This window comes from Podarcis pityusensis, assembly GCF_964106645.2.
Source record: "Podarcis pityusensis genome assembly, chromosome: 8".
NCBI lineage: Eukaryota > Metazoa > Chordata > Lepidosauria > Squamata > Lacertidae > Podarcis > Podarcis pityusensis.
Window position 1 is genome coordinate 26,783,203 of NC_138033.1, and position 17,461 is coordinate 26,800,663.

The 17,461-nt window shown below is 39.6% G+C and overlaps 1 protein-coding gene across 1 annotated transcript in view; it reads right to left on the bottom strand.

Moving 5' to 3' along the window:
• Positions 1–17,461, bottom strand: part of MACO1 (macoilin 1) — a 60,271-nt gene that overhangs the window by 23,094 nt on the left and 19,716 nt on the right. The window contains exons 2-6 of the mRNA XM_081016794.1: positions 12,418–12,559; positions 11,141–11,267; positions 8,779–8,902; positions 6,440–6,618; positions 4,042–4,540 (exon numbers count right to left, since the gene is read on the bottom strand). Of these exons, the coding sequence (XP_080872920.1) occupies positions 4,042–4,540; positions 6,440–6,618; positions 8,779–8,902; positions 11,141–11,267; positions 12,418–12,559 (1,071 nt within the window). The remainder of the gene's footprint in view (positions 1–4,041; positions 4,541–6,439; positions 6,619–8,778; positions 8,903–11,140; positions 11,268–12,417; positions 12,560–17,461) is intronic.

Consider the following 17,461-nt stretch of genomic DNA (forward strand, 5'->3'; position numbering starts at 1 on the left):
AAAAAATAAATTCCTAGTCCTAAAATTCTGGCTGTGGTTACCAGGTAGGTCCAGATTTATTCGTTTTTCTTAAGTGACCAGTCTCAAACTGCAAGATTGCTGTAAACTGGAAAATCAGTCATTGTTTTTTTGGGGGCATAATTCCTAACAAAACAGAAGACCATGCAAGTCTGTCATATTGTGGGAAAGTGAGGAATCAAGCTAGGCCCAGCCCCCGTATCACTACGCCTTTCATTCATACACTGCTATCAGGGAATGCTTGAGGAATTCAGTCTTCACGAATGTCCTGACCCACAACACTTGGACTGGGCTCTCCAAAATTATATTTAGAAGACAGGGTTGAACCAAGGTAAAAGAAATTGGGGGTGGGTGCAAGTGAGGGGAGGGCATGTCATTCTATTCCCTGGACCCTAGCCTCCTAACCCTGGTTAATGGTTAGCTAATATTACACCTGTATACCAGCCCTCAGTAATCAAGTTATCCGATCAGCATTTCATCCCAGCTGGAGGCTCAAACTTTCCTATTGTTCTTACATCTAGCAGGGTATCACACACCAGCCAGAATACAAGTTATATTACCCTTCTCTGTAAAAGCCCTTTCTTTATCTGTATTACAAGGCTTTTGCTTTCATTCTAATCTTACAAAGACTCTCTAGATTAAAGTTTTGCTACATCCTTAAACGCTTTGTTTGCAAGAAATGATTTATAGTACAACATATAATTTAAAGTAGCCTTTTTGAGTACATTAATTGGTATAGATCAGGCATAGGCAAACTCAGCCCTCCGGATATTTTGGGACTACAACTTCCACCATCCGTAGCTAACAGGACCAGTGGTCAGGGATGACCACTTGTAGTCTCAAAACATCTGGAGGGCCGAGTTTGCCTATGCCTAGTATAGATAATTTCCAAGTTAGTAAATACACATTGCCAGCATTATCCACATGTTGAGCTTGCAATGGCCTAGGAAATCAGCTCTTTTGTGAAATGTGTTAATAGTTGGTCTTAAAGTGTCACAGGCAGCTGGAGGAGGCCAGCTGTCCTAAACTCCCAGCAAAGATTCTACATGAAAGGCATCTTGGAATCTATTGCTTCCACTTCTATTAAAGTGATTGTGATGCTGTAATGATTACAGAACTGAATCCAGAACCTGCCGGACTTTTGAGGGCAGCTTTTGACAGGTGGGCAGAACTGCCTAACTGTCAATCACCTGAACTTAAAAATGAAATTAGGTAATTCAAATTCAAAGGAAGAATTGGAAGTGTTTTGAATTCAAGAGGGAGCTGGAAAGACCCATGCCAAAAGGGGGCTCAGGGATTATCTCTGTTTGGGAACTCCTTGGTGGGCATGATTCTAGAGGGACTTTCAGTCAGCACTGAATTTAAAAGTCACCCTTTAGGCCCAAAGCAGGTCAAAATACACTCACTCTACCTACCTACCTACCTACCTAATCTCACAAAATCACACACACTTGGACCAAACTCTGGTGAAAGCTTCTGGCTATATATTGAATGCCACCAAAGGCACACCTTTCCCAATGTAAAATTAAGAGTTAAAGTATGCTTAATGAATACTATATCATCATTCTAATCTAAAGCATGAGCAAGCCAAAATGAATATTTTTTAAAGCCCCACTGAAACAGGTAAGCAGCTAATTTCCACTCATAGCCACATTGTTCCTGGTGAATTACAAATAAAATACAATAAAAATATAACTTATTGAAAAATATATGTTTTTTTGTCATTTGTGCTGCAATGTGTGTTGTAAAGCACCAGGATACAACTGGGCCATGTACAACTGTTCTTTTTTTATAACAGTTCTACAAGGCCCAGTTGCGTCCTGGTGCTTTACAACACACACTGTATCACAGATGGCAAAAAATATATATATAAAAAAAATCCCCCCAAAAAGTTACTGCAAACTGACAAATAATAGACTCTTTTCACTGCTTCCCATTAGTCAGAAACATTGTTTTTACGGTGCCACAGGTGAATGAAAACAACTACAAATGCAGAAAAAGGAGGATGCTGCGATACATGCTCTCTGCACCAAAGCAACACAAACAGCAGTAATAATCAGAACAATGATGGTACACTGAACACTGGCTGATATGGACTTTTAACAAACCACAAAGTCTGATGTCAGTACTGCTTTTCAGATTTTGTTATGCTACTTATCATTTAATGCTTTGCTCTTTTCTACTGGTTTTATTGAGTTTGTCTTTAGTAATTTTATGGCATTTTAAATTATGTTTTTGTTTTTTGGAAGCTGTTTGAATTTTATTTTTAAATGTTATTTACTTAAGTACATTTATATCCCACTTTTCTTCTATCATAGAAACCCCATGCTTGCTGCCCTGAGTTCCAATCGGCCTCCCACCCAGTCACTGAACAGACCCAAACCTGCTTAAGTTCAGCATGGAGTCGTTCATTATATATGCCACAGGTAAAATAATCTGGAAATGCCTATACTTCTGCTTTAATAATAAAGCAGAGTTGAGGGCTGGTGTCTCTGAAAATATGTTGTGAACCTTTGTTCTACTTTTCAATTCACTTGTCTTCGTTCTTGCATGGCACCACTTTAAGCCCAGCTCCTGAGGAAGCTGGCTTGACGTCAACCCCCACATTTCAGAAATTATGGGGAGAACCTGGCACCCAGGAATATCCGGGGATCCTGGCTCCCTGCAAACCCAAAACAGTATGCTCTTTGACGCTATTATTCTATATCCTTAGAAGCAAGTCCCGCTGCTCAAGGGATTCACTTCCAAATAGTATGTACAAGATGAGGGGAAAGCCCCTACCGCCATCCCCAGCTCTGAGTTAGAAGCTAAAGATAGAAGAGTCTTGCCCTCACAGTTGTGTCAGTCTACTCCTGCCACCACGGGGATGATCTTTGTCCGCCTCTTCAGTTCTAAACTTGGACTCAGGCAGGGGATTGTTTTTGTGCTGGGCTGCCAAGGCACTCCAAGCTCCTACGCAACCCAGCACCCAAAACAACAAGCCTCAGCCTTTTATTCCAGTTTGAATCTGGAGAGTGTGAGAATCTGTGTAGTTGCATGGTGCTTCTGAGAGCAGAGCAATGCAGTTACTGGAACAATCCCAGCTCAAAGCTGGAGAAAGGCTTGGACTCTGCTTGCCATACTCACCAGAAAGTGAAAGAACTGTCAACATGGCGAGTGGTATAGTCAACTATGGTTTTGGGGTTCTAGCATTTTTATTCTAGGTTTTGCATGAATGTTGTTTTAGCAACAGTCACAATTGCCCCCAGACCAAGCCTTTAATCTCAAATTAATCTTAGGAAACCAAGACGTAACTTCTGGTTTAAATATTCTATATAAATTCCAGTACATATTTTATGGCTAATAGTGTTTACTCTCCATCACTCTTCCCACTCATGGGATGAATTTACTAGCAAGCATTTCTATGAAGTGTGCTATATATTCATCACTTGCAATTCTACTCCAGGAAGAAACATTTAAACACACAAAACCAATAAATTCTTTCATCTTGAAGACTATAGCATGTCAAAATCCTGTTGTATTTGGAAGCAGGGTCTTTAATCCGGTTTTGAAAATGTGATGGTATCATTTAATCCAGAATTATTCAGTTCTCGCATGTGAGTAATAGTCAAGAAATAACATTAATTTTTGTATACCTCAAGAAAGACACTACTAGAAAAAGTAAGAAGTATTTCCAGATACAAATGCATGCAAAGCACAGGCAAATATAAGAAACTGTGCTCATTATCCCGGTCCCCAAAATTAATTAATCCTTCCTATGCAGACCACAGGAAAAAAATAGTTGTGTAATTCTGCACCAAGCAAACTTACTGTAGTTAACGCCATAACTAGGAACAGAACTCACAGATTCCTAGTTCATTTCTTTAGATATTGATTGCACAACAATACTGCAGGAATAGATTGAACCCAATCCGAACCATGCACAAGCCCAAATCCTTTAAAGACATTTTAACTTACTGGGGAAAGAAACAGCGAGAAAGTAAGAGTCGAGAGGAAACTAGGTCACTAACATATCAACCTTACCTTACCAGTGCATCTGGTTTGCTTAGCTGGTTATTGGGAATACAATTTTCCATTAAGTCTTTATGCGCACTGGGGCTTTTGCTAGTGCATTTCTGTTTTTTATCATTCTTAGCTGATGCAGAAGGGATGCTCCCGTTAGTTGCACTGTGGCTGCGAGGTGAGGAGTTCACAACTCCACTAGCATTTTTGTAATTTTTGGATGATGCAGTGCATGAGTCCTCTTTTAAGAGGTTTTCTGTACTTCCCACAAGATCATTATTCAATCTTTTACTGTTGATATGGTTCTCCATATATTCAATTTCTTGTATTTTAGAGTCTACAGGTTGCAAAATATTGTTATTTATTCCAAGGTTATGTTTTTTGGCATCCTTATCTTTTTCTTTTCCTTTTTCTCTATATTCAAGTTCCGGTAATGTTGAAGATAACTTTTTATTGGCTGGAATGCCTCCATTGTGTTGCAAAAGTATAGAGGAATCCATATCAGACAATCCTTTGGCTGCTGCAATACCAAAAAAGAAGAAAGAAAAGAGGCAATATTTAAAACTTAAAAAAGAAGTATCACATATTCTCAACCTCATGTCCTCCTCACCATTCATATTAAGGATATGAAAACAAATAAACAAGCAGTTTCTTTCAACACACAGAAACTCATACAGGACATATAGGAAATATTGTATCACCAGTCTCACAATTTCCTATGAGTGCTGCTGCTTAGCTAGTAAAAACAACACTTTCTTCACACAAGGGTAGTGGGGTTCAGCCAAGCTTGCAGAAGTACAAAATTATTTGGGGGAAAAACATATAATTGTTTTTGGGGGTGTGGTGTGGTGAAGAGAACCTAGACACAGCCCAGTGAAGTCTGAGTGTGCTCAGCAGTCACAGAATGCTAATTGACTATTAAGAGGAAAATACAGAAAACTGAGTTGGGGGAGGTAATGAAATGGATTGGCTGTAATCCTAAACAACAGCACTCCACACTACAACATTTTGTTGCACATCCCTAGTCTAGTACATTTCTCCAGTGAAGCACCCTGAAGAGTTGTCTGCAATATGACTGTTCTCATGATGCATAAACCCAGGAATCAATACAGCAACTACTTTCATAAACTTTAAATATTCAGCAATATTTAAAATACTAAGGAAAGCTCATTTAACCTGCTTCCCCAAAGGGAAAAAGTAAGATGCCTAGCTAAATAAATCTTATTCATTGCATGATTTATGGTTAATGAAATTTTCATATGTTAAAAATGATTGTTTGGAATCAAAAGGCACTTTTCCATTATTTAATGTCCAACCTATGTGTCATAGCAGAGGAGTCCCTCCTGCCTGACGGAGGAGAGCTAAGGAGGTTAAGATCGTGCTTTTCACATGCAGTTTTTATAAGTATTTGTATTTTTAAAATACTTTATAAACTGCCTGATTAATTAGGTAATCCTTTTAAAAAATCAAAAAAGTTTTTTAAGTTGCTTACCGTAATTTTCGCCCTATAGGACACACTTTTTCCCCTCCAAAAATGAAGGGGAACTGTGTGTGCATCCTATGGGGCGAATGCAGGCTTTCGCTGAAGCCTGGAGAGCGAGAGAGGTCGGTGCGCACCGACCCTTCTCGCTCTCCAGCCTTCAGGAAGCTATCCGCAAGCCTTGGAAGCCCGCGGGAGCAGTCGCGCCCGGGCTTCGGGTAGCTCTGCGCAAGCCATGGGAGCCCTCCCACGGCTTGCGCAGAGAAGCCTGTTCTGGGGGCTGGGGAAGCTCGGGCTTCCCCCGCCCCAGCCCCGTGCCTGGGGGGGAAATAATTTTTTTTTCTTTATTTCCCCCCCAAAAAACATAGGTGCGCCCTATGGGGCGAAAAATACGGTAATTAAATTGACTGAGAAAATTCTAGAGTCCTAAACACACACACACACACACAAATATTCACCCTGCCCCAGGAGAAGTAATTCACTGATCTTATTGAAATCAAGAATATAAAACAGCTAACAGCTTCAGAATCTCTTCTTAACATACAGAAGGTGGAGTATTAATAAGCCAAATGAATAAATAAGAAAAGAGTTCCAAGGAAAGTCTCCGGCAATGCTGCTATTGTGGTGGTCAGATGAGAGCTGAATAGGAAAGCCCTCATCTCTCTTGGGGATGCTTAAAGTGGCCAATGGTTGCCTCCAAAGGAGAGGAGACGAGCAGGGAAGTTTCCAAAGACATCCTGCATAGGTGCAGAACCCAATAACATGATTGCACAGAGACAAGACCAATTGTTTATGTTAAGAGTGGATTGTGTTGGTGCATCTGGATTGAGAACCCATGGTTAAGAGCAGGAAGAGTGGGAAAAAGGCAGAGTAACAAGGCTGGTTCTAAATTTGCAAACCATTATGCCTGCCCCAGGTCTGTGCTAAGCAAAAACTTACCTTCCTCTGCTTCTCTCTCTTGCCTTTGTAGCATCTGTTGTTCCGGAGGCAAAGCTTGCTGAAGAAGCTGCATGTAAAATTCATTCTCTTTCTGCACTTCCTTTTGTTTTCTTAATCGCATTTTATAGCTGACATAACTTTTGAAGCCGAAGCCCAAAGTCACAACAGGATAGCCAATACTAGAGAGAGAAAGAGAAGAGGGGACTTTGTTAACATAGACAATACAAACAAACTAATAAAATGCCCAGCATGCCACAAAACATAGTATAATCAGGATTACATTCTTTATCAGAAACAGTTGTCTACAGAAAACAACATGGCCCTGCTATTCACTTATAAATAATCACACTTCAAATTGTATGAAGAGAAATGTACTTCTGGATTAGGACCATGAATAACTCCACTGCAGGCTATCAAGAGAAATGACAGAGCAAAATCTTATATGTATCATTTATTAACCTGAGGTACTATTTCTGGGTTAGCGGAGTCTGTAACCTGAAGCGTATGTAACCCGAGGTACCACTGTACATTAATTTTCTACATTTAATTACATTAATTACCCAAATTAATTATAGTTTTACAACCCACTAATTTAAATAAAAGGTGTGGTCCATGGCTTCATTCCACCAACTGAACCATGTTGACTTCAGAAGAACTTCACTAACAATTAATGCAATTGTAACCTCTATGGCAGATTCTAGGGACGCGGGTTGCGCTGTGGGTTAAACCACAGAGCCTAGGACTTGCCGATCAGAAGGTCGGCGGTTCGAATCCCCATGACAGGGTGAGCTCCCGTTGCTCGGTCCCTGCTCCTGCCAACCTGGCAGTTCGAAAGCACGGCAAAGTGCAAGTAGATAAATAGGTACCGCTCCGGTGGGAAGGTAAACGGCTTTTCTGTGTGCTGCTCTGGTTCGCCAGAAACGGCTTAGTCATGCTGGCCACATGACCCAGAAGCTGTACGCCGGCTCCCTCGGCCAATAAAGCGAGATGAGCGCTGCAACCCCAGAGTCGGTCACGACTGGACCTAATGGTCAGGGGTCCCTTTACCTTTTTAACCTCTATGAAAGTGACAAATAAATTCAGTAACCAAGTTTTTAAAATTGTAAATGTAAAGAAGGTAAGCTGTTGGGTAATGGGCAGCAATTTTAAAAGGAAATTATATATTGGGTAAAAAAGCCAAATTAAATATGTAAAAGTCCCCCAATACACAGCACACACCAGCCATGTAAAATTGCAAGGGGAAATCACAAGCAGAACTAGTACAGTGGCCTGGTTATCATGCTAAGAATTGGTGTTTTTTAAACTAATTCTCTTATTCCCAATTTATTAAAGAAAGAACAAACAAAAAAGAGGGAGAAAAAAATAATCAAAGAAACAAAACACAACAAAAACATGAAACTTAATTTGCACACACAGATCAATATATGTCATCCAAACAAAGTTGATAACATAATTATAGAAAGTACATTCAACTGTTGTAAAGGAATTAAGGTCTTCAGACCATCATATAATAGATGGTGATTATTTATCCTTCCACACTAAGTCAGGGTTAAAGTTAACCATAATTAATAGGTGTCTGGAGGATGGATCACTTCATAGAAGGGATCCCGAGGATAATCTAGTCTAACCCCCTGCAATGCAGGGGGATCAAACCTACAACCTTGCCATTACCACGCTCTAACTGACTGAGCTATCCAGGGGACAGGGTTAGGGCTTAAACCAAGGGTAGGGAACCTCCAGCCTATGTGTCAATCTTGGCCTGCAAGGGGACAAATTTGGCTCATGGGGCCCACTCACTAATCAGCTGATGTCATTCTGATGAGAAGATTGTACCAGCTGTTGCATAGGGCTTGATTCTACATTGGCTGGGTGCCCCAGCTGCCCTGCTGGTGCAGGCAGCCAAAGCAGCAGGATTAAACCTCCACTTAGCAGGATTTTATCCCTGATCATCAACTGGTAAGTTTTACTCTGTGTGTCTGCTCTGTTATTGGGAACAGACATTGCTGTTTAAAAGTCCTTTTGCAAATAGCCCATGAATAAACCACAAGTTTAAAAAGCAGCACATTGCTATATCTATAGAAAGTGCTTATGAGGGTTCAGCATGAATGTCTGGGAAGCTCCCCCACCTGCCACACTGACATAGAGAAATCTACCTCTGTTATGACAAACTATTCAGTTCAAAGAACTCTGAAGAATTAAGTTTTCACAAATGCAGCTGTAACATGCTTGACACCTGTGATGGTTAAAGTACAGTCTGCTTAGGAATAACAGATGAGATCATAAATCTGAGAGAATACTACAAAGAAAAAGAAAAACAGTGACAGTGAAGGAACACTTACCAGTGTGCAGCGAAAGGTCGACAAAGGTCTACATGAAAGTTTTTGAGATCCTTAAATCTAATTGCTGCTTCAATATAAACAAATAGTATCCACAGCGATACTGTTGGTAAGCACACGCCCCTCTCTGTTGGAGACAGACAGGCAGAAATCAAGCATCATAAACATCCAAAAGGAAGTCAGAAGTCTTAAGACATATCTTTTATAAACTAAGAAAAATAAAATAAAAAGCTTTGTTATGATCGATCTAGAACTAAAATGCATTTTCCTTCTGAAACCAGCTGGCTATGGAGATGTGTTCTGTAAGCAGTTTGAAGGTGGTTAGAAATTAAATGAAGACAATAGATTGGAGACAAAAGGTGAAGTCCTAGGAAAATAAGGAAATTAGTACTCCCTTAACAAATATATATATATGACTTTAAGGTCTGAATCTTTCATTTAGTGGTTGGGGGAAGTTAGCTTCCATAAATTAGAGAACAGCACTTTGTCTATTTTATTCTGATTATCTAATTGACTGATTAAACTTGTTATTGCTGTTTAGAAGGAGAATTAAATATATTGTTGATTATCCATTGTAGTTGGACAAAGTCACTTCCCACCTTGTTTTTCTCAAGTTTTTCATAGCAAGAACTAGATTACATTTGTGAATGTGAGAGTGCAGAGTAGCAGAAGGAAATTCCTCAGGTGATGGTTGCAGACTGGTAATACCTGCAGTAGACCTCTCACAGGTTGAGGTGTCATAGTATGTATGTATGTATGTATGTATGTATGTATGTATGTATATACATTGCTTGATTGTAAAAATCTTCAAAGTAGTTTATATAAAGAAAAAAGCAATAATATTATTAGTAAAAAAATTAAAACAACTACTTAAAACATTCAAAATTTTTAAACCATCAATCAACTAAAAACACATCAGCATTCTAGACATCTGGGTAGCCTTGTCTAAGCAAAAATGTTTTCAGCAGTCACTGAAGAGAGTTCACTGTAGGTTCTGTCTGATACAAATAGTATGTTTAAGAGAAAGTACGTGCTCTCTCTCTCTCCATCTTTCACACCCGCAAGAAGGAGACTGAAAGCTGTTGCTTTCTGTTTTAAACTAAGCTACGGCTCCTGTGACATCAGGGAACTGTGGTTTGCTGAAACTAGGGCTGGTGAGAACAAACCACCTTCAAACCATGGTTCTGTTCTGGCACACCATGGTTTAAAGAAATGAGAGTTGCATAACAAATGTGACAGGGAATGATGGTTCATTTAAAATCGAAAGTGTCTCCTCCTTGCAGGTATGAAAGAAGAGACAGCATCACTATTCATTCTTGTAGTGGAAAACAATGGTTTCTCACTGCATATAAGACAAGCCTGAAAGGCTTTCTCAGACCATATTAAATAAAAATATGTGAAGTTATTTGTGGCACATCAACAGCTTTAAAGAACCAACACACTTCCAGTTGTCCAAAGCTGCTCTCTATGGTTGCCTGGAGACAATTCTCATTGACCACAGGCAGCCAAACAAGTGGCTATTTAAAAAGCCACCTACATGGTTTCTGCACCCAATTGTTATCAACACGGTGCTGGAAGAAGTTACGGGGTACCTGTGCTGCTAGTAGCATATGAATCATCACCATAAGTATGTGTATAAAACAATTTTGTATCTTCCTCCAGATCTCCTTATGTTTGCAAACTATCTATCAGAAATCTAAGATTCTTAAATAAGGAAAAAAGCAGTCATAGTAGGCAAACGTCCCTGAAAAACAACTTGCCAATTAGTAGAAGTTTCCCCTGGAATGTGTTCTAAGACACAGTACATTTTTTTGCAGGGAGATTCAACAGGCAGAGCAGTGTCCTGCATGATCTGAGCATGTAACTTAGAATATGCACTAGAATCCTATGCAATGCATAAGTTCTACAGCATGCAACTAAATGTAGAAAGTATGCCCTGAAAGAAAGAAGAAAATGCACACCCTGAAAGGCCAAGATCCCTAATGCTAAAAATGCAGCGCAGTTCACAATACACTGAGTGCCAGGCCTCAGACTCCAGAGTTCATTCTCATATAAGCAAGCTTGTTTATTTTATTATATTATTGTATCTATATCCCATCCTACCTCTCAAAAGAGCCCATGGCAGCAAACACATAAAACATATCCAATATTGATGAGGGCTGGGAAATGTTAAACCTGAAGGCAACATTGTATATTTGAAGACTAAATTCAAATATATAGAGACAATTTGAATTCGGTACTACCAAATTAAGCAACAGGAGACTGATCTAACTGTGACTATGTGACTTTTGAAAAAATAACCAGTAGCCATTATTTTGCATAATAAGATTTACATTTACCGTTAAGTGTAATGAATGTGACTTACCTGTGTGCCAGACATACTGTACCCAAACATACGTGCTGGCAGCAAAAAACAACCACTGTATTGGTATGAAGAGCAGACATATGATATTTGATGTAAATGCTACACAGACGAAAAATACTGAAAAGGCCTACAGAAAAGGGAGAGGGGCAGAAGAAAGAGTATGTTAAAATTTAAAAATAATTGCACTGAACAGTCTTTAAACAATGCATTGCAATGGTTTTTATTTAAGCTTTTAATTTTTTATATGAATCTTTTATATGAATGACAAGTCTTCTATTATCAATATTTTCCTGTTACCATTGTTTCTGATAACAACTGCATTGTAAATGGGCATTTCTTTTACCATAGATTCATATCAGTCACTCCTCAATTTATCACACAAACCAGATACACACAATTTAAAAAATAAAACATGCTTTTGGTCATGTGCTGTTTGGCCCTATGTCACCACAGTGGTCTTTCTGACACTATATTCAGAGGACTACCTGTAGCAGCAAAGATGGCAAAAGTGTGTCTGAAGACTATGTTATTGCAGTTTGAGCAAAAAATACTTATCAGAAGTCTTTGTCTCCTTGCAGTGTGCAAGCCTGCTCCTCCATCAACAGCATTAGTGAAGAAAAATCATGCCAACCACTGTGAAATTGATTGACTGATGGATTACACTTTTGTCCCAGGAGCTCATGGTCCCCTGCTCCATTTTAGCCTCTCAGCCAACCCTGTGGTTAGGCTTAGAGAGAACGACCACATTCACATATTATGACAAACTACAGTTTATTAGGAACGAACTGCAGCAAGACTTGGTCTCAGACCAGCTGGGAGGGAATGCGCAGAAGCTTTTGTTTTTGCTTTTGCTTAACCACAGCTTGCCATGTCATCCAGATTCGGAACTGAGGTTAATAACTACTATTAGTTTTTAAAAGCCAGCTTTATTTATTATTTTTATTTATTTATAAAAGTATTTATATACCACCCTCTCGCAAAACATCAGGGCAATGGATAGCAGTGTTAAAAAACCTTTAAAAGGTGTACAGTACAATAATTAAAATGACTGGCTTCATAGTTAATAACTATTGTTTGACCCTGATGACACAAACCAACCATAGTTAAGGAAAAGCTTCTGAACTCCTCATCTTAGCAGTACAGGAAGAAGAAAAGTAAACTACACAATCCTGAGGTTTACTGCAGCTCATCACATTTCACTAAGCTAGGGTTTAATGTGAAAGTGACCAAAAACTGGTACACACACAATCACACCAGCACTTTTATGCTATACATACCAATCCCTGGTATCTGAAGGAATCATAAACACTCCTGATGAAAAGCCAGAATGGCCACAGATATTCAAATCTGAATTCCAAAACAAAATCAGCCAGCAGCACAAGGGCCCAAACTACCAGGAATTTCAGGTACAGAAACGTACTGAGAAAGAGAAAAAAGAAAGCAAAGCATTAATTTAGCATACATAGGCATTACCAAAGCAGTCAAAGGAACATGTTTTTCTTGTTGAAAATAAATACATTTGAGGTAACGCTATTATTACATGAAGATGTAATGTTCAGGGAAAGAGGCAGTGTGTTGAAAATGGCATTACTTAATTGAAAACATTTTTAAAAACTTGTTTACTTCAGTTTTAGAGCTTTACAGATCTTTGGCACTATTGTTTTCTGTTGCCAGTTTCATGCTGATGCTGGTTTAAATTTGGTTGTGATATGTCCATGCTGCATTTTATGTTTTAAGGTTGTTGTTTTGTTTTGTTTTTTAAAACACAACTGTACACCACCTAGATTTTTTTTGTTAATGGACAGATAAAAATGTTGTAAATAAATAAAAGTTACAAACATGCTGATTGCTTTCACACAGCATGATACTGGTAAGACAAAAAGCTTTGCTGTACATCATGGCTTGTTGGGAGCAAAACAAACTACAATTGCTAGTTTGGATGATATTCCAGGAATATAGTTCATTGCTCTCACAAAGAGGGAAGTGAAGCAGGACCTATCTTCACAATTAAAGTACTGTAAACCATTAACTATGGTTTATCATGTCATATGAAAGCAGTGTATGTAACTATGACTTACTGTGACATGTGAACAGGGCTACTGCCCTCCTCCGCCTTCTCGCTCGCTTCCTCCCTACCCCTAAGGTGGTATTCGAGGGGTGCCTCTGCAGGCATGCCACCACCACTGGAGAAGCAGCTGTGGCAACTTTCAGATTCTCATGAGAGCCCCGTGAAATCACATGGAGGCCTCCAGAGGCTTCATGCAACCTTCCTGAGACCCTGTTAAGTGAGGCAGATCTCACTGGAAGATGCAAAACCCCTGGTAAGCGAGGCTTCAATGGGGACCACAAGTTGGGGTCCAGACGGTGTGCCCCTAGGTATAGATGTATATTTATGCTGCGGCCAAAGCAAAATTTCTACTCCTTTTTAAAGAGGCATATTGCACTACTCTAGAGAACAGCTTCAGCTAGCAGCTCTTTTCATAATTAGAAAGAAAGTATATTTGTCACTGTTGTTAATTTTGGTTTACAGTTTTGGGGTATAAGTTTGCATTGCTCACATAATTTGTATTTTGCACAAGTAAAGGATGCAGAAGTCTTGTATTTTTGCCCCAAATTGAATTCCACATAAAAATCAAAGGATGACAATGCCAAAGTCTCTTTGCAGCAATTTGGAGTCCATAACTGTCACATGCTTATAAGAGTAGTACAAAAACTTCAGTTCTCATAAAAGTTCTGAGAATTAAGTTGGTGTGAAGGATAAAACTGTTTGCAGCTACACTGCATACCAGCATTGCAGAAAGTGTGAAAAACTATGAAGCTAAGTACTAACAATAGCCTTATTTCATTAAAACACAGCAAGATGCCCCACCTCAGAGTAAAGGAAAGTACCTCAGAAAACAGTCACTGTTTACCAATTAATGACAATGATTATTTCCTAATGCAAGGTGCCATGTAGTATCTTTGCTGGATTAACTTTCAAACAGCATATGATCGCAATTGTTCAGAGAATCACAAGTTGTCCTACATACAAAGCAAGCAGGCATGGGTTATTTATCCAAAGCTTGGTTTGTTTTCCAGATGCTGTTGCCTCATGCCTCTGTAGCTTGGCAAGCATCAGGGATGGTGGGGGTCAAACAAATGATAGTTAAGTAAGGCTGTTAGGTTCAGGCATAATGCCAAGCCATAGTTAAAACAGGCCGTGGTTCATAAACCAAAAAATGTGGTTTCACATTGTGGGCTGTTGCCAGAAAACAAACTATGGTTACTCCGCTGGGCTTCAATGTTCAAACAAACCACACTTTGGCTAAACTGTAACTTGGTGCTATGTGCAAACCACATCACTGATAAAGGCTCACCTCAGCCTTCTAGATTCATTTACACCGCAATTACCTGAATTTCACAGATTTTAAAGGGTAGGGCTCTGCTTTTTAGTTAATATTTTGATATTCCAAAATAAATGGCCTAAATCAGGCTAGCAATAGTTGAAACTAAACTTTGTGCCTGCTCTCATGCCCCTTATCTCTCCTTCTGCATCCAGGATGAGGTCTATTTTTATTGCAAGTCCTTTAAGGACATGGATCCATAGGAGCAATTAAACTGCTATTGCCATATGAGAAAGTGCAAAATAGGAACAATTTTTAAAAATCCAATAAAAACTTACAGCAGCTAATCACAGCATCAATAGCAGTCATGATTTACCCTTGGTGAACAACAGGTTTATTTCTGTACAGAAATAAGTACTACAATGTTACCTGTGAAAGGTTTGCTGACAACAGGCACTCTATCCAAACTGAGGATAACAGATGGATTTACATGAGGACTGGGCCACTATGGCTTGGCATTACGTGAGTGAACTTCAGGCTCACTTGCTTCCTTCTCTGCCTCTTCCCCCACAATCATATTGTAGTTTCCAATTCTGGTTTGGAGGGCAAGCACAAATTATTGTTTACTAGTCTGGATGCAATGGCAAGCTGCAGTTTGCCACAAAAATAAAACATGGGGCAATGAGAGGGAAGGAGAGAGGACACAAGCCTAAGGCTCACTCAGGCAGTGTGAAATAATTGTTCGGCATTATGTCTGACTTTGGCAAGTAAGCCAAGTATTACTCTTCTATGCTTTTCCAGTGGGCCTACTAGAAGTAAACAGAGAGACCTTCAGTGCATGGATCTCAGGAAGAACTCTGCATAACAAACTTAACAGTCAACTAAAAACAAATAAAAACTCATTAACTTAATTTATTTGTATAACCCCTGCCCACTCCAAGTAATCAAGTCAGGCTGCATGGGATACAAAAAGTTAATTCATAAACTTGAACAACCCTCTAGGATCGTTTTACTGCCTGAGCACAACAGAAAGTACCCTTCCCATCTGATGACATCTCACATTCTTTCACCAGAATAATTACTCCATCCAGTTCCTGCGAATAGTTTGAAGAAATTATTTCGAGGGAATGAAATACACATTACACAATAAAGAAAGAGCCAGTTTGGTCATTACAACAGCAATTAAAACAGATATTTTCAAGCAGTTAGCAAACATCCACCTATTACTGAGAGCCTTCCCTATCTTTCAAGCACTGGCAATCCCTGAACAATATGCACAATGCTATTTTGCTTTTTAAGAGTTTGCTCTCTTATTTCCAAGACAATGTCTAAAAGCCACCATACGTGCTGGAAGCCTGTACAACAGAATGGAAACAACTTTATCTGCATAGTTTATAACACCTTATACAACTGCTGGAGAATGATCTTGTAATAAGATATTGTTGGACAAATGTAACCCACCTCCTGGGCTCCGGTTTCATGTGCATACTTCAATGATTTGTCCTGCTCCACCAAAATAACTGTAGTCATAATAAGAGTTCTTAGCTGCTTATATGAAGTCTAGTGCAGACCTGGCATTCCCAATCTCTTAAATGCTATAAAGAGATTGGAAATGTGTCATAGGATTCATGAACTCCCTTGCCCTCTCCTTCCATGGTAGGTTTTAAATATGGCACAGTGCTACATCTTTAATAATGGCTATGGTATTTATTTAAAGTACCTGCATTGCTGTTCACCAGGACAAGACGAAGTGTGGATAAGCGAGTGGACACTAGTTCTTGTTACAAAGTGCTCTTTTGGGCAAGGTGACCTGTCCTTTATCTGGCTGAAGGATGGGGCCAGACTAATCTCCCTCTTTCCATGATGTTCTTCCTTGGAGAGGGGAGAAGCAGCTTTCCACTGGCTCTAGGTCATCTGGCCCATTGTTTTTAATACAGTATTGGTAATGCTAAGCAGTTTATAACTCTGCGCTGACACAAACACAACACTATACAAGCGCTAATTAATGCAAAAAGAGAGGGCATTTGCACAAGAGACAGGCGGAGGAAAGACCAATATGCTGCAACATGCTCCCTGATGTTCTTAGGTCAGTAGATCAGGAATATTATATTTGCCTATGGGCTCTAGGCATAATGTCGAGTCAACAGCAGCAGCAACAACATGTCTAGCAGTATAAAGAAACTGCAGTACCTCAAAGACCTCAAAATATATGGAGGTACCTCAAAGTACATCCATATATGAAGGTACCTCATATATGGAGGTACCTCAAAGTACCTCCATATATGAAACAGTCCAGAACCTGCAGTCACCATCTGAGGGCCTTCATCATGTGCCCCCTTCACAAAAGGTCCAGAGGGTGGCAACAAGAGAATGGGCCTTTTCTGCAGTGACTTCCCTTGTGGAATGCTCTTTCTAGGAAGACTCGCCTGGCGACATCCTTATATATCTTGAGGTGCCAGGCAAAAACTTTCTATAACCAGACCTTGGGCCTTTAACTACCTATGACCTTTTTGAAGTGGGCAGGATGTTTCTATGTATTTATTTTTCCTCTTGGTCTTAATGTATCTATGTCGGGCGGAAGTTTGCCTGTTTGTTTGGTCTTTAGTTGCTTTGTGTTCCCTGGGCAGGACTAACAAAGTCAATGGAGAAGAAGAAGAAGAAGAAGAAGAAGAAGAAGAAGAAGAAGAAGAAGAAGAAGAAATTTTATATAGTATGAGCAAGTTTGCCAGAGGAAGTAAAAAAAGGAAGCCCTGCAAGTAAACCTGAACAGCAACGCAGAACAATGTTTTCTGAATATTACTTCAAGCAAACAAGCAATTATAGAATCATAGAGTTGGAAGAGACCCTGAAGGTCATCAAGTCCAAGTCCCTGCAATGCAGGAATCTCAACTAAAGCATCCATGGCAGGTGGCCATCCACCCTCTGCTTAAAAACCTCCAAGGAAGGGGAGTCCACCACCTCCTGAGGGAGTTTGTTCCACTGTCAAACAACTCTTTCT